Source organism: Ipomoea nil, unplaced genomic scaffold (assembly GCF_001879475.1).
Source record: "Ipomoea nil cultivar Tokyo-kokei standard unplaced genomic scaffold, Asagao_1.1 scaffold1303, whole genome shotgun sequence".
Classification (NCBI taxonomy): Eukaryota; Viridiplantae; Streptophyta; class Magnoliopsida; order Solanales; family Convolvulaceae; genus Ipomoea; species Ipomoea nil.
Genome location: NW_017617731.1, coordinates 26,996 through 54,529, shown reverse-complemented (window position 1 = coordinate 54,529; position 27,534 = coordinate 26,996). Strand labels below are relative to the sequence as shown.

The following is a 27,534-nucleotide window of genomic DNA, read 5'->3' as shown; positions in this document are numbered from 1 at the left end:
TGCAGGGATAAGTTCAGCCTAAGCTACTCTAATAACTAGGCAGGTATAAGGTTAGCTTTTTAGACTAGTCCCACGAAAATGACCCCCTGCTGGGATCTCTTAATCATATGTTTTTCATTTGATCGATCTACATTGTTAAAAAAATAATCTTTAAGGCCTTTTTTTGAAACATATTGCGTAGGTTATTGAGTTTGCACTATAATCTAATCACGAGTGTTTGTGAGATTCTTAATCCCAAAATCCCAAATACATTACTCTCTTTGTTGTAATCATTCCGATCCTGAAATGATAAATATGTTACCATCTCTTCCTTCCAATGTACCAAGAAAAAACAGGAAAAAAGAAGAAAAACTTGTGATTATGTTTAGGCGCACCGCCAAAAAAAAAAAAAACACGTGACTCTGTATATGTACAGAATCCCACACGGACATAACAAATAGATGGCGTAATGTTTTTACACCTTTTTCTTTGTGTCTATGTTCCTTGAATGTTTTGAATGCAACGAATACTTTAATTTGCAGTGCACTTTGGGTGGTTGCAATGTACTGCTCATTGGCTGCATTCATTGTTTTAATGTGTCATGTGATCTTTCTTAGGTAGATCCAACCCATCCATCAATAAACAAAAATACCAAAAATTCGCAATCCTCAAAATACACCCAACACTAAATTCATAATTTTTTAGTCAAATTTCCATTCAACTAAAGTGTCCTTGAACATATATATATATATATATATATATATATATATATATATATATATATATATATATAGACAAGGGATTAAGTGCAAAAGATCTCCCAGGTAAAACATGCGGATTAATCATAGCCATTGATCTTGTCAAACTTAACAATCCAGAATAAAGATAAATTTTAAAAAAAATACGGTCGCATTATGGTAATTTTGCGTATTGTTGAAAGCTTAAGGTGCGTCATTTTAATACTTAAGGTGCGTCATTTTAACACTTAAGGTGCGTCAGTACTATACTTGAAAACTTAATGTGCGTAATTGTAAAGCTTAAGGTGCGTTATTTTTAACACTGAAGGTGCACCATTTTAACACTTACGGTGTGTCATTTTAACACTTATGGTGCATCATTTTTAACACTGAAGGTTGTGTCACTTCAACACTTAGGGGGCGTTTGGTACACAGAATGTTAGATTGCCTTAGGGAATGTTAGATTGCTGGAAATGTTAGATTATTGGGAATGTTAGATTATTGTGTTTGGCTTAAAACTAAGATATGTAAATAAGACAACATTAAAAAGATAAATTGATTAAAACGTCCAAGCCCAACATTAGTAATAAGACAAGGGAATGTGAGATAAGTTGGAGGGTATCTCACATTCCCTTCCAATAGCTAAAAACTTAATGCGAAGGCTATATGACATTCCCTGGGAAAGTTACATAACTTGAACCAAACATGGGAATCTTATATTACCAAGCAAATATAACCTTGGTTATCTTATATAACCTGAACCAAACGCCGCCTTATAAGGTGCACCATTTTAACACTTAAGGTGCGCCAATTCATCACTTATGCGTTAAAGTGCATTAGTTCAACAATGGTATGATGGAACTCCGAACATTTGTTGAAGTACTTTTAATAACTTTTGTAAGGTGGTCCATCCCCTTTACTAATACCTTAATAAAGAAGTAAAAATTTGCCATGGTACTCATTTTCACTAGGTAGGGGGGATCCCTTTGGGGGGGGGGGGGGGGGGGCATCCGACCTCTCCAACCATACCCTAAGGCTAATACAGGGTCTGCCCCTGCATATTGCCTGATGGAAGAGTCTAATAGCTATTGCCCTAAGACCAATACGAGGTCTGCCCTCGCCTATTGCTTTACGGAAGAGTCTAATAGCTCGGGGTCGAATGACCCAGGTCGGATGGCTATTGCCCTAAGACCAATATAGGGTACGCCCTCACCTATTGCCTGACGGAAGAGTCTAATGACCCGAGTTGGAAGACTATTACCCTAAGGCCACTACGGGGTCCGCCCTCGCCTATTGTATGACGGAAGAGTCTAATGGCTCGGAGTCGGATGACTATCACTCTAAGGACGGTACGAGGTCCGCCCTCACCTATCGCCCGATGGAAGAGATCTTTGGCCCAAGGTAAACCCTTGACCAAAGAACTAGCCTTCTACGAAAAAAAAAAATAAAATTAGACCATGGTAGGAGGTCCGACCTCAAAATAGAGCACAAGCCTCGGGCTTAGGCTGAGAAGTAATATTCTACGAGGCAAACCGAGTCGGGGTTCAACAAGAAGGGCCGAGCTGAGGCTCAATCGGGGGGTCGGCTGTGGCTCATCCCCCCCCCCCCCCCCCCCCCTTTCTCGTCGAGTAGGGGCTCCGCCAAGGATGCGGGAGGTTCGTTGAGATAGCGAAGCAAAAGCTAAGGATAGACACAAGTTCAAGCAATGATGAGAAAAACTAAGTTCTTCATCCAATATCAAATAGTGGCAAGTACATAGGCAAGCTACAATGTAACTCATTGAGGTTTGGGTGGCCTCGGAGAGCTATGCCACACAGGGAGTGGGGATTCGAACTCGACCCCCACAGGGTTAAGCCATACCGAGTTCGAGCTCGGCCACTTTGAAGCGTGGGGTTGGGGCTCGGCCACGGAGAGCGCAAGCCAAGGCGAGGTCCCAACTCGTAGAGGTGTTGCATTGAAAGCATAACAAGGAAGCTAAATGGGATGAAAAATTTTGAGAGACTGGGTAAGAACGCGACTTGGATCTACTCTATCTCACTAATGACTTCTCGTAGCTCGAAAAGTGGGGGACTAATGATGGGCATATTGGAAGTTGACCTAGAACAAACCGATCCAGAGGAGTGGAGTAAGAAGAGTTAGGATGGACCTAGAGCCTCGTGTGCTCAACCCGGGCCACCTAAGCCGAGCCTAGCCTTGGCCCTGGGCCATTACTTGGCCTAGGCCTCGTGCCGTGCTCGGCTAGGGTCTTGGCTGGGGGCCTCGGTTTTGGCCCCGATAGGGTTCCGTGCGCGGTCAAGGTTGTTGCAACCAATTCCTCCTCCTTTTTAGGGCATCTGAGTATAAATAGCTATCCAATTGTGTTGATTAGGACATCTTCATCTACTTTGTCTAAACACAAATCTTTTGTAATAGCTTCACACTACGAACTAATACAATATTCTGTCTCCGAGACCTATATTACTTGTTTTCCTGTTACACATATTTTTTTAATTAAATATTTATCATTTTCCTTTATTTATCGAGTTTAATAACTTGGACTACCCGTGTTAATTAAATCCATCACTTTAGTATTACTATAATAAAACAGTAAGTATAAAAAATAAAACTAAAAAACATAGCAATTCAATAAAATTGAAATGTAATTCAAATAATACATATTGCTACATAGACCATGCTCCATAGTAACATTTGCCTAGAACGGGCTCCCACAGAGAGTGGTGGGCCAGTTGACCAGTCCGGCTGAGCTAGCTAGGTTCATGCACCTTTATCCTCTCTTTTCCTAAAGTAGAAGGAAAATGATAGCCCCAGTAAGAACACACACAAATAAATACTTCCAGAAGGATCCTCCCCTATTGACATTAACATCCTCGAAAACGTTGTTTGGAGCTGTTTCTTTCTCAGCTGTTCCAGCTTCTTTTGCTTCATCTCCTTAGACCAAACCGATCACCATTTCTCTCCACACTGGCACACTCCAGGTCTTGTTAATTTACCATCTTGCCGCTTTCTTTTTCTTTATTCGATTCTTGGTATTCAGGTCTGTAATGCGTTTGAATCTTTACAAGATTGATTTTTGCATCTGGGATTTTAATCTTTTGTGTTTGTATTTACTGAATTGTTCAAGTTGATGTTTTGGGTCCCTGACTTCTTTGCTGAAAATTTTACTTGAAAGAAAAACAAAAAAGAAATTCTAATTTTTACTGAGTTTTGGGTAAGCTGAGCTTCGGTTTTCTCTGCTAAGCTCCCAAAATTTTAGCTCTTGAAGGATTGAATTCAGAGGGTGAAAGCAAAAGTTTTTGAGTTTAATACTAAATTTCAGATTTGAATGTTAGATGTAAGGTTTATGAAAAGCATTATTGAATTTTGTTTTTATGTAAATCAAGAGGGCTTTTTGGTTCTTGCTGCTTTAACTTAAGTGATTTTTGTGAAGTTTAGCTGATTGGTTTGGAGTTTTCAACCAATTTTTGAAATTTACTCTAGTTATCAGCATTGCTGAATCCAAACATCTTTTCATTTTTTCCTATTGATCTTCTGACCTCAGTTACAATGTACCCTTTGTGATGCTTAACAAAACATTCAGTTTGTTAAGAGTCTCACACTGAAAATATAAGAGAGAAAAGGGTTTATAAGCCTACAAGTTAAACTAGCTAAGTGATTGAATTCAGTTTTGTAGTGTGATTTGACCATGTGCATTATAGCCCAGCCTATTCGGTTTGGGTTTTGAAATTTTGTATTTGTATCATCTTTGAGATATTTTTCACTCATTGTTTCAGTGGGGTCCTTTTTTCTTATAATGAAAACTCTTCCATTCTGGTAATAGATTGGGAACTTTGAGTGAATGCAAGTTCTAAGGCCTGCCCGCCTGCCATATACCTCTACTCCTCTAGGGAAGACTCTCTGTGATGGATCTAAAACCTGCCAATAGTGTGGAGAATAAAGGTATCGAGCAAGGGATCAAGGATGAGCTGTGGCCGCTTGATGAAATAGATCCAAAGAACGCAAAGTTCCCGTGTTGTTTGGTTTGGACACCCCTCCCGGTGGTCTCGTGGTTGGCTCCTTTCATTGGTCATGTTGGATTGTGCAGGGAGGATGGCGCTGTAATAAACTTTTCGGGATCCAGCTTTGTCAATGTTAATGATTTTCCATATGGTGCTGTGGCTAAATACCTTCAACTAGACAGAGAGCAGGTACTTTACTTCTGGTACTGCCCCTACTCATATAGTGTCTTTAGTCTCTTTGCACACCGCAAAATTTACCACGAAGCCCGGTTTGTCAAGTGTGGCAAGCATCGGGGCAAATCATTCATTAGTTTAAAGTACATTGCCTCATATGTGAATGCTCATTGAGGTTCCTAGTATGCAGCATATAAATATATAAACATAAATGTGCAATCCAACTATCAGTTTATGTTTTTAGTTGAGATAGAGCACATGCTTTAATTTGGTATCAATCTCTGCGTCACCTGCCCGTCAAAAAGTAACCGGCTCGCACACCTGAAGGGGCGTGTTGAGCATATAGTATATAAACATAAATGTGCAATCCAGCTATCGGCTTAGTCTTTTAGTTGAGATGGAGCACATTCTTCCAATTGCATTGAGAATCATGACTAACGAAATTGAATGTTTGAGCAGTGCTGTTTTCCTCCAAACCTCGCTGGGCATTCGTGCACACAACGCTATAAACATGCCGAGTTTGGAACTGCGATTAGTTGGGATGATGCCATCCACTCCAGTATCCGCCACTTTGAGCATAGATCGTTCAATCTATTCACGTGCAACAGCCACTCGTTTGCTGCAAACTGCTTGAACAGGATGAGCTACGGTGGGTCAATGGATTGGAACATGATTAACATTGCAGCTCTTATATTGCTCAAGGGGCACTGGGTCGACGGCCTTTCCATCTTGAGGTCATTTTTCCCTTTCGTGTTTGTACTATCCCTGGGTATTTTAATGGTGGGATGGCCCTTTTTCATCGCCCTGTTTTCATTTTCGCTGCTCATTCTTGGATGGTTTCTTGTGGGTACATACTTTGTCAAAAACCTTTTGGAATGCTAAAATCTTGTGTCTTCTAACAATTATGTCAAGATTATACTGAGGAAAACCCCAACTTGTAATCCCCTTGCTGAAACAACAAAAATTACTCTCAAGTGGTACCATACAAATGCTGAACTCAGAAATCTCTTATCATCATCAGCACTTAGGAAAATTTGCATTTTTTTAATCCCTGGTTATTAACTTTGTATATGTAGTTTTTAGATGTGTTATAATATTGTGTTTTGAGTTCTTAGATGTTACTTTTTTAGTCCTTTATCTTAATGTCTCACAATAACTTAATAGCATTTGTCAATCGTTCCTTGATGTCTTATGCTTACCTTTGGGTTAACATGTGTGAAATTTTAGTAACATCAAACTGGTTTTGAGAATGGTTGATGAAAGTGTGCAGAGATCTTAGTAGGGATGGAAATAGGTCTGACTGAGCCGAGCTTTAAAAAATTAGGCTTAGGTTTGTTAGGGATGGAAATCGGTCGGACTAAGCTGAGCTTTAAAAAATTAGGCTTAGGTTTGTTACAAAAAACATGTTTAATATGTAGGCCAAAATACTTCAAAGTAAATCTTGCTTTGAGTCTTTTTAAAGCCTACATGTTAAGTATTTTTTTTAAAAAAAAATTTTAATAAGTATTTCTAAATAATAGCATGTTTAGTATTAGTCACGCACATACCAAAACGAATTTGGTAAGAAAACAAGTACGCCATGGTGAACAGCTCATGGTCCAAAAAAAGGCACAGGCCATTTTACACTCACGCACACACCACCGTCAAATTCCCCACAAATAAAAATAAAAAAATCGACAAGCACAATACTAAAACTACTATGCATTGATTATCTACTTAAAATTCTAACGTCGAAACCCAAATTATATTCATAAAATTGTTTTCTTTTTGATACGTTGCGCAAACGCCCGTAACAAGTAACACACACCAAAACGCATAATATTGGAGAAATAACCAGCACGCCATGGTGAACAGCTCCTGGTCCAGAAAAATCCACACGCCATTCAACACCCACGCACACACCACCGTAAAATTTCTCACATTTAAAAAAAAAAAAACAACAAGCATAATATTATAGCTACTATGCACTAATTTTTACTTGAAATTCAAACGCCGAAACCAAAATTATATTCGTATAGTTGTTTTCTTTTGGATACGTTACGACACGCCCATAACAAGAAACGCGCACATCAAAATGCATAATTTTTGAAAAAATCAGCACGTCATGATAAACAACTCCTGGTCCAGTAAAACGCACACACCATTCCACACCCACGCACACACCACCGTAAAATTTCCCATAATTTAAAATTACAGATATACAAAATATAATTAATTATTACAATTAATAGGGTCCCTAAATACAATTACTCTTTCATCATTGTCTTTCAAATCTATCTTTATTTAATTGTTATTTGACTTTCAATCCTATCTATCCATTGAAACTTTATCAATAGATGAGATGGGATCTCATGATCTCACCTGATTTTATATATATATATATATATATATATATATATATATATATATATATATATATATATATATATATATATATATATATATATATATATATATATATATATATATATATATATATATATATGGTTGCATTCAAATACAAAATCCCTTCAAATACAAACTTAAGCTCGTCACACATTAACATACTTACATGCACACAGGGCGCACTGCCAACAATTTCTGGGATTAGTTTGTGCACACATTAATATACTTACATTCACACCGCAGGTAGGAGGAAAAATCACAAGCATCCATCAAAGTTCATGCACATATTATAGTTATATGCACACAACACATAGGAGAAAAAATCACAACCATCCATCAAAGCCCCTGCACACATTAACATACTTACATGCACACTAAGCACACTGTCAACAATATCTGGGATTAGCTCGTTCACACACTAACATCCTTACATGCACACAATTTGTATTTTAAGGGGCGTTTGTATTTGAATATATATATATATATATATATATATATATATATATATATATATATATTTATTAATGTATGTATGTTGATATATAAATAGACCAGGCCTGTAGGCTTGAACGCCGAACCTAGTACATATAGGCCTGGCCCGTTTAATTTAGTAGGCTTTGAAATGGGCCAAAGCCTAGTCTTTTTACTAAACAAGACAGACCGAACTAACCCTTAATTAGATCAGGCTATAGATCCCTGGGGCTTGACCTATTTTCTTCCTTAGATCTTAGGACAAATGACTAAAAATATCATGACATAATTAAGGGCTATATTTTTTTTTTTTGAAAGGAAAAAGAAGCTTTCATTAAATCAAACTTTGAATACAACTCGAAATAGAAGATTACTAAACAGAAGGACCAATTTGAGAACGAGTTGTCCTAAGATAACATAATTAAGGGCTATATTTAAAATATGAATAATTAAATACCAGAGAAACTTATTGATTTTAGGGGAAGAAATTGAACATTTAGTTGCATGTTATGTAATTTAGTCTCCAATTATCAATTTAAAGAAATTGAATCCTTCAATTTGTTTTAAAGCTTGCCAATTTAGTCCTTTTGTAACTTTAGTCTTAAACAAGTGATTGACTAAATTGGTATTACAGAAAAATTGAATTGGCAACCTTTAAAATTTTAAAAATTGACAATTTGAGACAAAATTTCATAACATACAACAATTGAAAGAATAAAAGTGTGATTTCTCTTTATTTTTTTATTTGTCTCAAACTGATACTCAATTTTCAATTACACAAATACGTCTAGGTAAGTGCACCTATCGTTGGGTTCTATGCAATTCCCTATGGTGTAAAGAGGTAATTTTCTCAGATATTTCACAAATTGAACTGGCTGAAGCATCATTAAACACATTCCCAAAATAATATAACCAATGATATAAAAGGAAGCCAAGAAATCCCGAATCAATTCCCATCTCTTTCATTTCTAACTCAAATGACATCTCCTAGTGTGATCTATAGTGGTAGTGTTACTGCCTTGTATTAATGCCGAATTTGATTTAGACTCTGAAATGCGTAGTTCTTAACAACCTACATCTCCTCCTATCATAGAAAATGAACAACCTAATTCTGAAAACCTGAGCATAAAAGAACTAAATTCACTACTTTTAATGTTTGGAAGTCATTTACTAAAGTTGGAATAAGGAATGGTAATGTAATGACTAAGTGTAATGGTTGTGGAAAGGAATATTTGTTGGTGGCATTAAGTATGAAACACCTTCTTTGTTACATCATATTCCTAAATCGGTTGCTCTTCCTAAGTGTCATATTGTTGAGACAATGATGTTAGATGCACAAGGAAAGTTGAGATCGAGGCAACTTGATCACAAACGTTTGCAGGAGAATTATTTATTGTGTGATGATGAGTACTTTCATATTCCGTGTTGTGCACAGATATTGAATTTAATTGTTCAAGAAGGGTTGAAAGCTGCAAGTTCTAGAAATAAAAAGATTAGGAAAAGTATCAAATATATGACATAGTCTGAAACAAGAAAAATAGTTTCCAAAATTTGTGGAGCAAGTAGGAGGCATTGGTCGTAATCTGGGCTTGCGATTAGATGTCCCCACTAGATGGTATTCAACTTAAGTAATGTTAGATAGTGCTTTGAAATACCAACATGCATTTGGGAGTTTAGTATTACACTACAAGAACTTTGTCACATGTCATTTTGAATAAGGAATGGAAGAGAGGGGAATTGATTTGGGATTTCTTGCCTCACCTTTATATCATCACAAATTTATTTTCATACATCTCCAAATATAACTGAAGGAGAAATACTGGGATATCGTCTTTGGAAGTCTTTATGATTTTCCCAATTCCCTTATCGCCACCTTTGCTGCAACCGAATGGCCAGCTTTAAAGGCAAGGAAAAGATGACAAAAACTTCTAAGGACGATATCCCAGTAGTTCTACCATAATAAGATTTGCAGACGTATGAAAATAAATTAGTGGTGATATAAAAGAGAGCCAAGAAATTCCAAATCAATTCCCCTCTCTTCCATTCCTCACACAAAGGACAATTAACAAAATTTTTGTCATGTAATACTAAACTTCCAAAACAACGTTGGCATTTCAAATCACTGCGTAGCATGACATAAGTTGAATTCCATCTAATGAGGACATCTAAACACAAGTCCAAATTACAATCAATGCCTCTAACTTGCGACACACACTTAACAAACAACATTTTCTTGCTTCAGACTATTTCACATATTTGATAATTTCCCTTATCTTTTGTATACTAGAACTTGCAGCTTTCAACCCTTCCTGAACAATTAAATTCAATATATGTGTACAACACTGAATATGAAAGAACTTACCATCACACAACAAACTATTCTCCCGCAAACGTTTGTGATCAAGTTTCCTAGATATCAACTTTTCTTGTGCATCTAACATCATTGTCCCGACATTATCGTACTTATTAAGACCAACACATTTAGGAATATGACATAACAAAGTAGATGTTCCATACTTAATGCCACCAATAACATATTCCTTCCCGCAACCATTACATTTAGCCTTTACTTTACTATCAAAATTTCAAACTTTAGGAAATGACTTCCAAACATCAGATGTAGTAGATTTAGCTCTTTCAGGCATAAGTTCTTTAGAAATAGGTTGTTCCATTTCTTCGTTAGGAGGAGATGTAGGTTGTTGAGAACTAGGCATTTGTTAGTCTAAATCAAATTCGGCATTAATACTAGTAGCACTACCACTATAGATCACACTAGGAGATGTCCTTTGAGTGAGGAATAGAAGATAGGCGAATTGGTTCGGGGATTCATGGCTCTCTTTTATATCATCACAGATTTATTTTATGATGAAATGAATGATGATTTAATAGGAAGCCAATAAATCCCGAATCAATTCCCATATCTTCCATTTCTAACTCAAATGACATCTCCTAGTGTGATCTATAGTGGTAGTGTTACTGCCTTGTATTAATGTCGAATTTGATTTAGACTCCGAAATACCTAGTTCTCAACAACCTACATCTCCTCATATCGAATAAATTTGACAACCTAATTTTGAAGAATCTGAGCATAAAATAGCAAAATCCACTACTTTTAATGTTTGGAAGTCATTTACTAAAGTTGGAATCACTGATGGTAATTTAAAGACTAAGTGTAAGGGTTGTGGGAAGGAATAGTGGCATGAAGTATGAAACACCTTCTTTGTTAGGTCATATTCCTAAATGTGTTACTCTTCCTAAGTATCATAATGTTGAGACAATGATGTTAGATTCACAAGGAAAGTCGAGATCGAGAGGCATCTTGATCACAAACGTTTATGGGAAAATAGTTTGGTGTGTGATGGTGAGTACTTTCATATTCGGTGTTGTGCAGATATATTGAATTTAATTGTTCAAGAAGGGTTGAAAGCTGTAAGTTATAGTAATAAAAGATTACGGAAATTATCAAATATGTGCAATAGTTTGAAACAAGAAAAATATTGTTTGCAAAATGTGTAGAGCAAGTAGGAGGCATTGGTTGTAATCTGGGCTTGCGATTAGATGTCCCTACAAGATGGAATTCAACTTATGTTATGTTAGACAGTGCTTTGAAGTATCAACGTGCTTTTGGGAGTTTAGTATTACATTACAATAATTTTGTCACTTGTACTTTTAAATAAAGGATGGAAGAGAGGGGAATTGATTTGAGATTTCTTGTCTAACTTTTATATCATCACTAATTTATTTTCATATGGCTGTAAGTTTAACTGGGGAAGAACTACTGGGATATCGTCTTTGGAAGTCTTTATCATTTTCTCCATTCCTTTATCGACGCGTTTGCTGTAACCGAATGACCAGCAAAGCTGGCTATAAAGGCAAGTGAAAGATGACAAAAACTTCTAAGGACGATATCCTAGTAGTTCTACCATAGTTAGATTTGCAAACGTATGAAAATAAATTAGTGGTGACTGGTGATAAAAAAAAGAGCCAAAAAATCCTGAATCAATTCCCCTCTCTTCCATACCTCACACAAAGGACAAGTAACCAAATTCTTTACATGTAATACTAAACTGCCAAAAGCACGTTGGGATTTCAAATCACTACGTAATATGACATAAGTTGAATTCCATCTAATGGGGTCATCAAACCGCAAGCCTAAATTACATTCAATGCCTCGAACTTGCTCCACAGTTAGCAAACAATATTTTTATTGCTTCAGACTATTTCACATAGTTGATACTTTCCCTTATCTTTTGAGTACTAGAACTTGCAACCTTCAACCCTTCTTGAACAATTAAATTCAATATATGTGCAACACCGAATATGTAAGAACTCACCATCACTGGACCGGGTGTCTGTCGTTGCTACTTGGGGTTCCTCTTCCATACGTTCCTTTTGACCTTTCCCTTGTCTCATTCATCCTTCTTTACGAAATGTTCCAACTCTCCATTTGAATGAGTTGTTCAATGACCATGTGTAAAGCTATACACTCCGTCGCATCATGCCCTTTAATTTTGTGAAAGGCACAATACTTATTCTTGTTCGCTCCCTCAGGTATCGGTTCCGACGGTTCGGGCAGGAAGACCAGGTTGCATTGCTTGACAAATTCCAAGACTTTCACTAGGGATTTGTTAGCGGTGTGAAATGCGGTCCACCTTTCGATTGGTCACGCTTCCTGAACTGTGGTTGATCCTTCCTTTGGTCATGGCCTCCATCCCGACCAACCGACTGTTCCGTGGATCGTTACCCGATCTTCCATTGGTTCAACCTGGTCAACCTCACGTCCCATCTAAGTTGGTAAAGGGACAAGGATTCCCCCGCTTCTTGCTTTACTATACTTAGATGGGTATAGGACTTCTTTTTTAATTTGCTAGCTGCAAACCGCCTTATGAACTTATCCACTAGTTGGCTGAAGTTTTCAATCGACCGAAGCTCTAAGTTTCTGAACTACTCCGCCGCTCTGCCTACCAAGGCGGCAAAGAAGGCTCTACAAATGACTGCATTTACCCCAACATCAACATGTTGCCATAATACATGTCAACATGCTCCCGTGGATCGGACCGTCCGTTGTTCAATCAAACCTTGTGGATAGTGAGCGCTCATGATGTTGTTGGTGAAAGGGGTGATGATTAGTGGATAGGCGGCTCTCTACCTACGTTGTTTTTCTCGTGAAACTATGGTTGTAAACGATCCATTCGGCTAGCTGACAGTAGTGACTATCTTCACTGGTTGAGTGAATCTCCTTTCTGACTAGCTAGTTATCTACCTGACCAGCCAGCCAGGCTACCTTACCTTCTTCACTAGATCGCGATGCGCTTCTAGTGCTACTTCCCTCTGTCTTCGCAGTCCTTCGGGATTTTGGTCTTGAGCGGTCCAAGTTTTCTTAGTGTCACAACTGAAACCTAGTACCCTTCCTAATATGATCAAAAGCACTTCTGCGTTGTGTGGTATCGAGTCAACGGTGATCATGATGTTCCTCTCGGTAAGATCTTCGTGACTGGTCTGCCGATTGAATCTCCTCTAGGTCATAACCCTAGGATCGTCGGTGCAACTAATGTCCCTGGGAAGGTTGCGGTACTTGTTGTTATTGCTCTACCATTGAGATTTGGGTAGTTGCAATCATTTGAGGGGTAGGTGCCATATGTAGTACCCAGGAGTTCCAGACCATGGTTGGTATAACTGGGTAAATCCTTGTTGTGGCATCCCTTGCACTAGGTTTACTCCAAGTGTACTTGGCGTTGGGGTCAACATCTAGCCCGTTAGGGGTAACATGGCGTATGCCATCCGTATCTGAAGGTTGGGGTTGGTCGCGCCATTCCACGGTACCGAAATGGTTGGGTGAATATTTGTTTGTCTGGCATGTTGTACAATATTCTGACCAACCGATTGGGTAGGTTGCGTATTCTGCCATGTCTGGTTAGAGGTGAGCTCATTCCTCAAGACCCCCAACTGGTCCAACTGTCGATGTATGTCAATTTCTGGGAGCGATTCAACCACATTATCCGGGTGATATCCAACCTGACGGGTTGAGCCTTCACTTTGCACACATCTCTGGCTCCAACTTCTCCTACTGTTCGGCATTTCGCATTTCGATCAAGCAAGGTGGATTTTGATGTGAAGAAAGAAAGGTAGTGGGACAGACATAGTGGCTCGTTCAGGTCTGCACAGACGGCACCAATGATAGAATAAATTGGACCGGGGTCACGACTACGCTACAAATACCAATGATAGAATAAATTGGACTAGGGTCACGACTACGCTACGAATACGTATATGGTGAACAAGTAGAAAGCCGCTTAGTCAGTCGATCGATCGGACTGATCAGTCGGTCTACCAAGTGACGATCGAGTGGACTAAGGCTATGTTGTATTATAGAGAAGAAGACAATTACAAGTGAAGTAGGTTACAATGTAGTGAATATCACAAGTGATGTGATATTGCGAAGTGATGACTCTGACACGTGACTTTGTGTAACAATACATTGGATATGACAAGTGAGGGGAGGACCCTCCTATTTATACTAAGCAAGTCGGTTGAGCATTGCTTAGGTAACAGAGTCATAATTCTTGCACGCTGCTAACCGCCTTCCTTGCGGACACAAGTGGTTCTTCTTATTGCGTAAGCTAAGCCCTCCAACTTGAAAAGTGGGCCATGTAGCAAACCGACTGGGTGGGATCCTACCGGTGTGATCCCACGAGTAACCTTTGAGTGTTTTCAACCGTCATTAGGCTTCCCAATCTTCGCAACGAGCAATGCAATTGGTCACGAGCTATTGGAATCCGACCGACTGGTGGTTCTAGTGGACCAACTGGGTGGTTCTTAACAGACCGATCAGGTGATCCCACGAGTAGTCTTTATGTGAATTTACCCATCATTATCCATCTCCTCTATATACAGGAACCTAATTCTTTAAAAATGTTTTGATTTATAATACTTGAAATCTGTTAATTTCATCAAAGTTCCCTATGCATCACTTACTTTGTTTGGGCATCAGTTCACTCAAAAAAAAAAAAAACAAAAAAAAAAAACAAAAAGAAACAAAAAAAAAAACAAAACAAAACAAAACTACAAAAAAAAAGGATGAAAAAAAAACAAAAACAAAAACAAGAACAAAACAAAAACAAAAACAAAACATAACAAAAAAAAAAAAAAAAAAACTTGTTTCAACACATCTTATACCCTTAATTAAATATATTAGAATTGCAATTCTAAACTGTTACTTTCTTATATACAATTTTGTTGAAAATGAACCTTTAATATATTAAAAATGAATATGACGTAATGACTTAATATAATTGTATGTTAATTTAAAGCATTAAAATTAAAATATCAATATGGATGTTATTTGAAAAATCTTAGTTGAAGCTTTTTAATGATATAAAAATAAACATTAAAGTTTTTTTTTTTTTTTTTAAATCTAACTTGGTCCATAAATGTCCATAATCCGTAGTATAACAATCCCATTTATACCATAAGCAAAATCAATTTAGCAGACCTTATAAAGGAGTTAAGGATCACGGGCTATCTTTATTAGGTCCAATTTACACAAACCTACGAGATTTGAGCTATCAATAGTTTTTAGGTAGGGATGAGTCCTTCCCATTGTTATACCATGGACCAAGATCCATCTTGCAAGGTAGATCTTAATCTTAAATTGTGTATTTTTAATATTGAAATTTTGAACATCTAAAATATGAATTATATTTCTAAATTTTAAGAATTTGTGAATATAATATAAGATCATCACAAATTGTGAACATTTAACATATAAATTGTGTATTTTTAAACCCAAATTCACCTTGAAAGGTAAACCCGAGTCCACATAACAATTTGTCCAAGTCCTTCCATGGGTTCGTCACATATTTGATTAACCACGCTTTCAAATTTCAATTAAAAAAAATATATATGCTATCAAAATTTAGATCACATGCTTCAAGCTACCAATTTACTAAATGACTCGAAGGGTTTGTATTTATTAATGGTGAAATTTAAATGGAAGATTAATTGTGGAAAGTGAATGAAAATTATGTAATGATGCCACAATTAATCTTCCATTCAAATTTCACCATTAATAAAGAGCAACATACAATTCATCAGTTAATTATAAGAGTTCACCTGTTGGAGCAAGACACTTGAATGACGAAATTACATTTAACCCCTCGTACTAAAAGACTAAAGCCCTGTTTGGTAAAAAAAAATTAGCCTATAGGCTAATTTTGGCTTATTTAACCACTATTAATTGTTTGATTTAGTTAAAATATCAATATAAATGTTTAGTTAATTAGTTTTTTGCAACTTCAAAAGGCTAAAATTCAAAAAGCTACTCCAAACAACTTTTTCAATTAGCTTTTTGAGAAAAGAAATTATACCAAACAGCTATCAGCTAACGGCTAATTTACCAAACACATTTTTACAATCAGCTAATGTTATCAACTATTTATACCTTCTAATTAACACAATCAGCTAATAGCTAACAGCTAATAACTATCAGCTAACAACTAACAGCTAACAGGGCCTAAATGACAAATTTAAATGCAGAACTAATTGTGGCACGTTAATAAATTTAAGAATATAATTAACCAACAAAAAAAAAATAGACACAGACTAGAGAATGCCACAATAGTATGACTAAAATCAAAATTTGCTCATGTCAATAGTATCCCATACAATCATTGTATAGTATGTCTAGTTGTATCGAGTACTATTGACACAAATACTAAAAGTTCAACTAAATATACCATAAATGATAGTACCAACCATGTACTATCAACACCATAAAAAGAAACCATTACATATTTGCCCACCCCTACTTACACAGTACACCAAAAAACACATGCATAATAAAACCTGAAAATCTTGATTCTATACAAAATATGGCAATCTGCCAATTTCAAGCAGCCACAAGGAGCCACCAATCAATAATACTAAGCAACCACCCAGTTTGAGCACATTCACCAGACAAATAGATAAAAAATGCAAGAATGCAATCACAGTGTGGGAGATTTTGATCAAGAGGTGGAAAAACATGTACACAAGGGCAGTAATGGAAGTCTGAAAGAAGCATATGCCTCCTTGAATCATGGAAATAGCTATGCTATGCATCAACACAAAACAGTCAGTGAACTACAAAACTTTAAGACAATGGAGCAGGAAAACTCACAGATATCGGCAATATTCACAGAAGTTGCCCATCTCACCTGGAATGTAAGATGGAATAAAGGCAAACTCAGGTTGAACATCAACATCAGAGATAGAATTTGCAAGTTAGCTCACCTTGAATATGAGCGGTTTCACGGTTTGTAACTATCAACAGGGTAAGGACAAGATTCAGCACATGAAAAGGCGGATTAAGCAAGGTACTGACTACTGAGAGAGCAAAATTGAACTGCAGCTCAACTGAAAATGCTTAAGATAAACAACAAACCAAATCAGGAGCAAAAAGAAAGCAGATCTCATTTATCCCATACATCCACCGTTTTATAGCCTGGCAAGGCAGTACTTTGATCTATTTTCACAAGCCAAAGTCCAAGGAGTCAGAATTTCCCATTCGGTGTACCAAACATTCGAATTCTATGAAACAAACTATAGCAAATAAACAAGAATCTGGATATAGTAGAATTCCAGACTATTGGCCACTATATCTCATTTGCAAAACAATTTGAGATGAATTATTAAAAAATAATTAAGAAAACCAAGTAAAATTGACAATGAAGGAGGAGATATGATGGGCAACACATTGTTTGTGCAATATACCCATTAAGACAACACCAAAGTACTTGTTAGAACACCAGGGACCTCAACCTTGACCTCAGTGGCAACAAAAACAAGCAATGGGCAATGGCACAATATGGAAATAAAGTATATAGCAGAAGAAAACAAATAAATTGTAATATACAGATATATATAGGTTGATATTGTCCACTTAATCCACAATAGTAGAGCTTGAAATCCAAACCCAGAGAAGACTACAGGGGAAGAAGAATATTAGCTAATAATATCCAGACTTAATTGCTAAATCTTAAATTGCATGGTTCATAAAACCATCAACCATCGCCCATTCTGCTTGCATTTGAAATTTAATTATTGTTCAAACTATACAGACATTGACGAATAAGTAAATTACCCCCCATCTAGTATCACTTACTGCATAAAGAGCTTGATACAACCAGACAGCTGCAGTAATCACATTTGTCAATAAGAAAATTGTTGTACATCTCAAAAGATTGATGAGTTAGCCCAACCAGGTTAAAATGTGAGCATTTTCTCTGATAGAGGATTATATATTAGCTAATACATGTGAATGGCCCGTACAACTATAGCTTATGTCTGTCCATGAAATTACTTGTTGCAAAATTATGTTGTCTCAGGAAACAGTTCTCCCATAACAGACAGATGCAATGTAAAGATTCTTCGCCCATTTCTCCTGCAAAGAGTGGCAGGTATAAATGCATGATTAGAACAGAGCATGAAAAATATGCTGATTGAGGTCAGGTAGTTGTTAAGATAGGAAAATGTGTCTTCTGTATGTCTACACGTGTGTGTGTGTATAAAACAAGTAACCTTAACATGTGTGCTAGGGAATGCAGATGTTCGAAGTGTCTCTTGTGTTTCATCAGAAGGTTTCCGTCTTGGAACACTAAGAACAAAAGCAGCTTGATCCCATGTTGCTGCAGTTGATGTTATGCGATAACCAGCATCCCACCTCCTATGAATTCCTTCACTGGGATAAAGGAAATCCAATTCTACAACCTGCAAATGGTAAAATCATGTAAACACCAAAATTTGACTAGGGTGCATAAGGTTCAAAATTATGAGATCCAAGTCTTCCATCAAACCTGATCAGAGAACCCAGCCCCACGAGACATTACAATTGCCCATCTACTTCCTGCTGTGGCCATGGCAGTAACATAAAACCCCTCCCTCCATTTTTTGTTTATCCATTTAAATGGAAATGATTCGCTAACTTTATATGACTGCTGCAAATACTGGGTACCTAATTTTTGATAAATAAAAACATTAGTTTACACCATCCTAGCACATGAAAAAAGTTTATAAGACAGTTCCACTAACCTTTAGACATGACTACTACAGAGCTCCCATTGTTAGCTCCTGCTATTGCACTAATGTAAAAATTCTTCTCCCACTGTTCCATAATCCATTCCTGCTTCAGAGATGGGGATTAGCCTCAACTTCAAAAACCAAATAAATTGTGGGATGTATTCTCGGTTATGTAACAGGAAATATCCAATTGAATTGACTTATATAAGCTGTAAGAATGCTTTCAATTAAACAAAAGATAAAGACCTTGTGAAGGAAATTCTGTGATAATTCATAAACTTGAGCAACGAATCCTGTTCCAGCATCCATAATTAGGGCCCACAGGTTTGAACAAGATGCAACACTGCTGATATACAGTCCATCCTCATTTCCTTTCTCTATGTGTTGAGACAGCCGTGAATCTGCAACATTATAGTGATACCTACAATACCAAATGGTTTTCAAAACATTTTTCGTTTATGGATAAGACCATTTTTAACAAGTTCAAAATCACACAAGTTATATACTACTTATAGAAAGTACCTTTGCTTCATAGGCCGACGAGCATTGTAAACACTGATCCATTGGGTAGCAGGCATGCCCATGCGGACCTTCTTTTTTGGTTGTTCATCGTCATCTTCTCCCATCGTCAATCTTCCTCTCTTCTGTCCAACTTGGTAAATAAGCTTCATATATATTTTAAAGAAGACAGTTGTCAGAAGCATTCCAAATGAACATTGTCACATGTCCACAAAAAAGTTAAGTACTAAGGAAACATCTGAAAATCAGTGTACATATCATACCTTTTGGGCACCATCTGTGTTAATTGGTCTGATGTCTGGATTTGGACCAACTATTCCATCAAAAAGAGAAATGTACTTGGCATAGTTTGGTTCCTCATCAAACTTCAAATTCACAACATATTCAACAAACTGCCTAAAAGGAGCAGGGCAGAAGCAACAGAGCGTTTCTGGAGAAGTAGCCATCTTTCTCTTGCAGACAAGGAATCCTTTGTTCTCACCCTAATGCAACCATGTTGTGTTACGAAACGAGTATTGTAAGCAAATAACTCCTTCAAAGTACATGAATGCAAACCTGGTATCCCTGCCAAGGCAGCCGTCCACGGAGAAGGAAGACGAGTGTGTAAGCAAGGGACTCTAAATCATCTCTTCGGCTTCCAGTCCTTCCAAGATGAGCATGCACACTTGCATAACGTACTGTCCCTCTGAAGCAATGATAGTATCATTTCTCATTAAGTTGGTCAAATAAATTAATCATTGCAAAACCAAGAGCACAAAATACAATTAAAGGTGAATAATGATTCATTTGTCTACCTGAAAACATCAGGACGTTGATCATATTCAACATGTACGCCTGTTGAAGTATCACGCCACCTTGTAGCTGAAGTGAAAAGAAAATGGAGGATAGTTCAGAAGATCAGCATTAACATAAGAAACCCAAAAATAAATGCAGATTTGTGGACTGCACGATAGATTTAGAACTTACCCAAACCAAGATCAACAAGGAACAACTTTTTCTCATCAGGAGTTCCGGGAGGTCCAAGAAGAAAGTTCTCTGGTTTTACATCCCCATGCACATATCTGCAGACAATTAGGCAGTCAGTTGTTCATCATAACCTATATTATTCCAAAGTCAAAAATGCAATAAAATTTATTGAAATGTAGTGTCTGGCCAAGCAAATGAATTATTCAAACAGAAGATTTCATGAAAAGCATTAAGTCGGGGCTCTTTGAAAAATGGAGCATTTTTCCATTTATCTGGCCAGAAAAGCATTTTTACTGATTGGCCTTAGTGTCTGCCTTTTGGGCCAGATAAGCTGCAAAATAAGCTGGGCCAAGCAACATTATATTATGCCAAGGAATGCAGAGACCCATGCATGTGCTTCAAATACATTGACCACTGTTTAAGTAACAAACATAGCTTCCCAAATGTGCTAGAAGAACAAAGCAATTTTAGGTATTAAAAACTTACCCTCGAGAATGCAACTTCTCTAGTATTGAGATTGCTTCAATGGCAATGCAGGCTACCATTTCAATTGACATCCTGATTTTAGGAAACAAATATGTGATACATGAGTAATTTAGTGGGTAGAAGAGACAATATGATTGCCTAAGCATCGTCATGATTTTCCTTGAGGGAACACTTACGTGTGGGAATTGTTATTCCAAACATCCCATAAACTAGGACCAAGCATATCCATAACCTGAAAATATTTTCGCAATGCTGGTGATGTTCAGACACTTAAATACTAAGATAATGGTCTCTGCATATTAAAAGATCTTACATACCATAATATAGTAATCGCCTTGGCGACCTTTATAATGTACGCGTGGTATGCCATGACTACCTCCAAGGGCACTGAAAAACAGCCATGGATGTCAATTTAGGTATACAGTAGCACTAGCAACCAGATATAACTATAATACTATATAAGTAGTCATACTTACTTGTAGACTTGCCACTCATAAGGTGGTCCATAGTTACAACCTTTGCTGCTTCTATGCTCAAATTTCAAGGCGACCTAAATAAAATTTATTTAAAAATAAAAAATAAAAAATTTAAGTCATTACAAACATGAAGAAAAAAAAATTCCATAGCCCCTAATGTCAACGTTGAAAAAATCGTTAGGCGCCCTCTAGGCGCCTGGGGACCGCCTAGGGCGCCTGGGGACCGCCTAGGGCGCCTAGAGCGATTAATCGGCGCCTAGAGCGCCTAGGTAGCCAACCGCCTAGCGCCTAGGCGCCGATTAATCGGTGCCTAGGCCCGATTTTTGCAACACTGCTAATGTATTAATTAGGGAAGGCATAGAATATCACCTCTATAGCTCCTGGACCATTTCTTTCAGTCGGATTTGGAGGATTACTGCGACGGCCAACATACACTTGACCGAATCCTCCTTTCCCAAGCTTCCTCTCAATCTTATACGCAGGAGATCCACCAACCTGGACCTGTTTCATACAAAAACAAATGAATTCATCAGGAGGTAAAACTTCTTAACTAATTTCTATCCAAAATCTACAAGCAAAAGAGAACACATTTACTCAAAGTGAAAGAAAGAATTTCCTTGAAAACAATCTTTTATATGTAAAACAAACAATGGTGTTCTTCGGTTCCTACTAGCAGGCATATCAAAGAAGTAAATTGTCCGAGCACAAATCACTAAAAAGATTAAGTTTTTACAACATAGAAAACTTTGATTTTTCAATTACCCATAAAACGCTTAGCGAAACCCTTGTCCTAACTTAGAAAAAACAGTTAATTCCAATATAAATCAGACGAGGAATTTATATAAAAACCAACTGTTTAGAAATGTTAAAACGAATACAGAAATGAGAAGAGGAAGTTATACCCTTTCTGGAAGGGGAGCGGCGCTCCCGTCGTCCTCAGCGCCCAACCCCTTATCCCCACTTCGCCCACCACTATCGTGCTCGTCCATCAGCTTATCCCCAACAAGATTCCTTCAAAACACTATCTTGTCCTATTCTCTTCCTCTACCGACGTCGTTCTGTTCACAGCATTCCCTTCACGCTCCTCATCTTCATCGCCATCCACCACTAGCACTAATCTCCTCCTAGTATAGTATTACTACCGTCGTTCTTCCTCCCGGCAGCTACCTTCCTCAGCCTAATCGTCCGGCAGGTCGTCTTCCTGTCGGTATTCGGGTCTTGTGGGCTGAGTTCGATCGCAGCTCCCCCTGATTTTCCTCCTCCCTTTTCCGCTTCTAGATTCCTCTCCTTTCAACCAAAATCAGTCACCGACTAACGATCGAAGCCATATGTGAAGTCTCTATCTCCGTGTGTATCTGACTATCTGACTATATAAGTATATTTTTACAAAAAACCTAGAAATTACAGAGTAAACAAAAATATAGATTAGGGTTAGAATCTGTGGAGATCTGTGGAGAGAAATAGTGAAGTAATGGTAAAACGAGAGGGATAGCCGATAGGGGGAAGAGAGAGACAGACAGACAGAGAGAGAGAAAATGATATGCTTTTCTGAATTTCTGTAGCTGCCAATTTTTGTCCAAACAACTTTATTTATATTTATATTTATATTTATGGAGTTTTGAATTTACTTTTACCATTTTTACTGTTTAAAAAATAGAAATATTTACGGAGTATGTTTTATAAGGAAGAGGAAGAATATTTTTTTGTAAGGAAGGATATTTAGGAAATGATTATAGGATTAAGGGTTTGTTTAGAAATTTAAAAAATAATTCTTAATGTTACTTGTGAAAAATAAAAAATAAAAAATTTTCTCACTCAATGAAAAAAAGTTTCTACACACATTGTATTTATCAATCAGTTTTTTCATATCAATCGCTAATAAAGAGACTACTGAATGTTATTTTCAATGTGTCTTTTAAGCTCTACAGAATATTGTTTGTATGTTATTTTCACATCTACTTTTATCTTTTACTTCAGTATAAATATCAACAAATGCACCTGAAAATTCAACTACGAAATATTTAGATGACGCCGGCGATAGTGACAGTGAAAGCGACCGCGGCAGTGAAAAAAATGACGGTGAAAGATCAAATGTCGAAGACGGAAACAGTTCAGGTTCCTCAGAACACAACAACGATGAAGGTGAAGAAGACGAAGAAGATCATACAGAACCCTCGAGAAATAACGACAATGCCAATTATTCTTCCGATGAAGACTGCGAGAAGCTGAGTTTTTGTCACAGCGTAAATATGAGATCCAACAGCATTTCGGAATCAAATGATGATGGAAGTCCCAGATCCAATTTACGGCAAGAAAGTTGTTTAAAGTCAGAGAATGATCCTTTGCATTCAGCAAGCCGTGATGAAGAGACATCTTAGCATCGAAAATATTCATTTCTTCTTTAATTTTTGGTGGCCATCAAGGCAATACATACATCCATTTTGATTCAATTCCTTAAACCTTTTTAGCAAGCAATAATGAAGAGATATCTTAGCATCCAGGATTTGACTCTCTAAAGTTGTGTATGGTGTTTGTGTATTTTTGTTAGAATGTTCTTTATTTCATTCCTACTGCTAATCTCTATAAGCAAATATTTTTATCTATTTATTTGAATATTTGTGATTTATGGTATTTTTAGATATTAATTCTATTAATAGTAGATTTAAAAAAAAAAAAAATCAAGGCACAAGTGTCAAATAGGTTCATCTACTACTGCGAAATGCTCAATTCCCACCACAAACTAAATTAAGTGTCAAATAGGTCCATCTACCAGCTAAATTTGTTCAATTAGCATTTTTTACAGGTTACCAACAGGTGACCTATTTATTAATTATTAAAAAAATAAATAAAATAAAATAATTAAAAAAAATTAAAAAAAAAAAAGAAGATAATATCAGCCACCGGCTGTCCGGCGAGGACAGTCGGTGGCTACCCATCACAGACAGTCGTGGCTGTCACGACTGTCCAACTGAGGTCCAGATCTGGACCTCAAAGGGCCTGGAACGAGGGCGGGGCCGTCGCCCTCGTTCCAAATGGCCATAGCCGTCCCCAGACAGCCATGACTGTCTAAAAAAAATTTGACGGTCATGGCTGTCTGTGGACGGCCATGGCCGTTTGGAACGAGGGCGGCATGGCCGCCGCCCTCGTTCCATCTAAAAAAAAAAAAATCGACGGCCATGGCTGTCTGTGGACGGCCATGGCCGTTTGGAACGAGGGCGGCATGGCCGCCGCCCTCGTTCCAGGCCCTTTGAGGTCCAGATCTGGACCTCAGTTGGACAGCCGTATGGTGGCTGATATTATCTTCTTTTTTTTTCTTTAATTTTTTTAATTTTTTAATTTTATTTATTTTTTTAATAATTAATAAATAGATAACCTGTTGGTAACCTGTAAAAAAAACTAATTGAACAAATTTAGCGGGTAGATTGGCCTATTTGACATTTAATTTAGTTTGTGGTGGAGATTGAGCACTTCGTAATAGTAGATGGACCTATTTGACATTTGTGCCAAAAAAAAAAAAATTAATCACAGATGTTGTTTCATTACAAAGCAAAAATTGATCCTAGTTGCTATCTATGTTTTATTTTATTATTCTGTGGCATCCTTCATCTGCACCTACATGTTTCTTCTTCATAATTTTAGTTTTAGGCATTGCTCCTGTAAAAAGCTCCCTCAAAATCATTAACTCACAATTTGTGTTTTAGTCAAAAAAAAAAAAAAATGCAAGTCAGCAATAATTGCTAAGAAAAATATACTTCATGAATGTTAGTAGATTAATTAGTCTCTTATGCCAGTAAAAAAATATAATCTAAATCTAATATATAAATATAAAAATATAATAAGTGTAAATGAAGGTTGGTATCCTTCATTTATGTCAATTCTTTCTGTTACTTCTTCTATACATTAAGCTATAAAAGTTGTACTATATAATTTGTTGGACAGCAATGGCCCTACCAATATATCTTCTGTTATCTATTTTACCATGCACTTGCATCCACCATATATTTTCTTATATTCTTTAATTGCAATAATATATGTAGATATTATATTAAAAATATGTAATAAAAAAATTTGATTTCATTTAATTTTAGTTAGTTATTTCTTAAAATATAAATATTTTCAAACTTGTAAAAATGGTTTACATTATTATTATTATTATTATTATTATTATTATTATTATAAAAATATCTAAAATCTATCTATAAATAAAAAACTTATAAGAGTGAATCAAGAGTAGTAGTGTCCGTATTTCTATACTTATTGAGTTGTACATATATTTTTGGTCAGGCCATGAAGTGTCATGAGCAAACCTTAACTACAGGAGACATTTTTAAGTCCGTATCGTACTCACACTAATCCACATTCGCGTTGTACATATATTTTTTGTCAGGCCATGAGGTGTCATGAGCAGGCCCTAACTATAAGAGACATCATATATTTTTGGTCAGGGCATGAGGTGTCATGAGTAGACCCTAACCATAGGAGACACCTTTAAGCATGTACCATACTAAGACTAATCACATTCGCATTGCACATATATAATTTTTTGTCAGGCCATGAGGTGTCATGAACAGACCCTAACTTTAAGAGACACCTTTAAGCCTGTATTATACTCAGACTAATCCTCATTCGCGTTGTACATATATTTTTTGTCAGGCCATGAGGTGTCATGAGCAAGCCCTAATTATAGTAGATACCTTTAAGTCCGTACCATACTCAGACTAATCCCCATTAGCCTTGTACATATATTTTTTGTTAGGCCATGAGGTGTCATGAGTAGGCCCTAACTATATGAGACACATTTAAGGCTAAACCATACTCAGACCAATCAATTTCGTGCGACGCACGTGTGAAAATACTAAAATTTTAAGAATATTTGAATTGATATACAATTATATAAATTATAACAACAAATATTATATTGTGCAATCTATTTAATATTAAAAATACAACAATATTAAAATTCTTATTTCCTATTTTTTCTGTAACTACTCAATATTGAATCAATGATATTTAGTTTACTCCAATCTATTTATTCGACTTTGTTATTTGCTTTTCATTATTTATAAATAATCTAATTTGTTTTTTTTTTTCACTTTTAAGAGTTGATGTTATCGGATTCATATAAAAAAAAAAACAGTTTGTTCTGGTGGAGTTGAAGAAGTTGTTATCTTTGTGAGGGAAGAGCCTGAAGGACCTTCCAGAAATGCCAATTCCAGCAAAACTAGCATGTGTTTGAATGAAAACATGTTGATAGCTGAAGAGTTGGCATATAACAAGGAATCGTTGAAGACAGAGCATGAAACATTAGTAACACAATTGACCGACGAGCAAAAGAATGTTTATGACTTTGTGATGAATGAACGGAGCAGGAATAGTTAACGGGACACATGAACGAACCAAAGTTCTTATCCCTCAAATGTCTCTCACTCCTTCTGATACGAGATTGCCCATCAAGTTCCAGTGTAAACAATTCCCGTTGATGGTTGCATATGCCATTACTATCAACAAAAGTCAAGGTCAAACACTAACTCACGTTGGGTTATTGCTAATAAAATCAGTCTTTAATCACGGACAATTGTACGTGCCTTTCTCCCGAGTCACCATCCTGACGGCCTAAAGGTGTTAGCTCTAGACGAAGATGGATAAGATTGTGTTGCGACTACCACTATCGTTTACAAAGAGGTTTTCAATAATGTGCAAATACAATCAATGATATTATTATTATTATTTTTAAAATGACAAAATTTGTAACACCCCCGATTTTTACCACATTTTTAAAACTTAAATGCACAGGAAAACATCTGATCATCAAGACATAAGGCAAACAAAAGCTATATAAAATCGGGACATGTTATGCCACACCTATCTCAGACATAGGTGCACAGGCGGGAAAAACTATCAAATCAACAAAACATAAAGTATCTAGGCACACAGGCCGCTAAACTAGGCTCACAGGCCAACAAAAGATAACGTCTGCACAGGACAGACAAACTATCTAGCGATCCACGTCTAGCGCTCTCAATCATATACTCAAAACCTGTAAAACAAGGGAATAAACATGGGGATAACACCCGGTCAGCGAATACTGTTGGTAACTCATCAATACGCGTTAAATAACATATATAGATAAGTATAATCAAAACCATTTTGAAATGGAATACAGTATATATCATTTCAAAACCATGGAGAGAAGTCAACTTCAAAGACTCATTAAACACTCTTAAAGAAATGGGAATTACCATCCTCCCAACAATGACAAGACAACAACATGAAAGACAAACAACTCAGGAT

At 36.8% G+C, this 27,534-nt stretch overlaps 2 protein-coding genes across 5 annotated transcripts; one reads left to right on the top strand and one right to left on the bottom strand.

The window, feature by feature from the left end:
- Positions 1-3,496: 3,496 nt before the first annotated feature.
- LOC109184982 (protein REVERSION-TO-ETHYLENE SENSITIVITY1-like) lies at positions 3,497-6,006 on the top strand. Of its 2 annotated transcripts, XM_019334976.1 has the most exons (3): positions 3,497-3,691; positions 4,534-4,900; positions 5,345-6,006. In XM_019334976.1, the coding sequence occupies exons 2-3, from the start codon at positions 4,616-4,618 to the stop codon at positions 5,765-5,767; spliced, it is 708 nt and encodes a 235-aa protein (XP_019190521.1). In that variant the 5' UTR covers positions 3,497-3,691; positions 4,534-4,615; the 3' UTR covers positions 5,768-6,006. The 2 variants fall into 2 exon arrangements, with proteins under 2 accessions (XP_019190521.1, XP_019190522.1); XM_019334977.1 differs by lacking the exon at positions 3,497-3,691 and having other exon boundaries at positions 4,516-4,900.
- Positions 6,007-17,642: 11,636 nt separating this feature from the next.
- On the bottom strand, positions 17,643-22,812 carry LOC109185016 (casein kinase 1-like protein HD16). Of its 3 annotated transcripts, XM_019335013.1 has the most exons (17): positions 22,762-22,803; positions 22,146-22,637; positions 21,613-21,744; positions 21,244-21,317; positions 21,085-21,154; positions 20,944-20,999; positions 20,768-20,839; positions 20,282-20,376; positions 20,110-20,176; positions 19,871-20,000; positions 19,579-19,797; positions 19,319-19,461; positions 19,043-19,217; positions 18,809-18,899; positions 18,574-18,731; positions 18,299-18,487; positions 17,643-18,161 (listed from the first exon to the last, which is right to left on the bottom strand). In XM_019335013.1, the coding sequence occupies exons 2-17, from the start codon at positions 22,230-22,232 to the stop codon at positions 18,102-18,104; spliced, it is 1,818 nt and encodes a 605-aa protein (XP_019190558.1). In that variant the 5' UTR covers positions 22,233-22,637; positions 22,762-22,803; the 3' UTR covers positions 17,643-18,101. The 3 variants fall into 3 exon arrangements, with proteins under 3 accessions (XP_019190558.1, XP_019190559.1, XP_019190557.1); XM_019335014.1 differs by having other exon boundaries at positions 18,305-18,487; positions 22,146-22,812; XM_019335012.1 differs by having other exon boundaries at positions 22,146-22,810.
- Between the last annotated feature and the right edge of the window lie 4,722 nt (positions 22,813-27,534).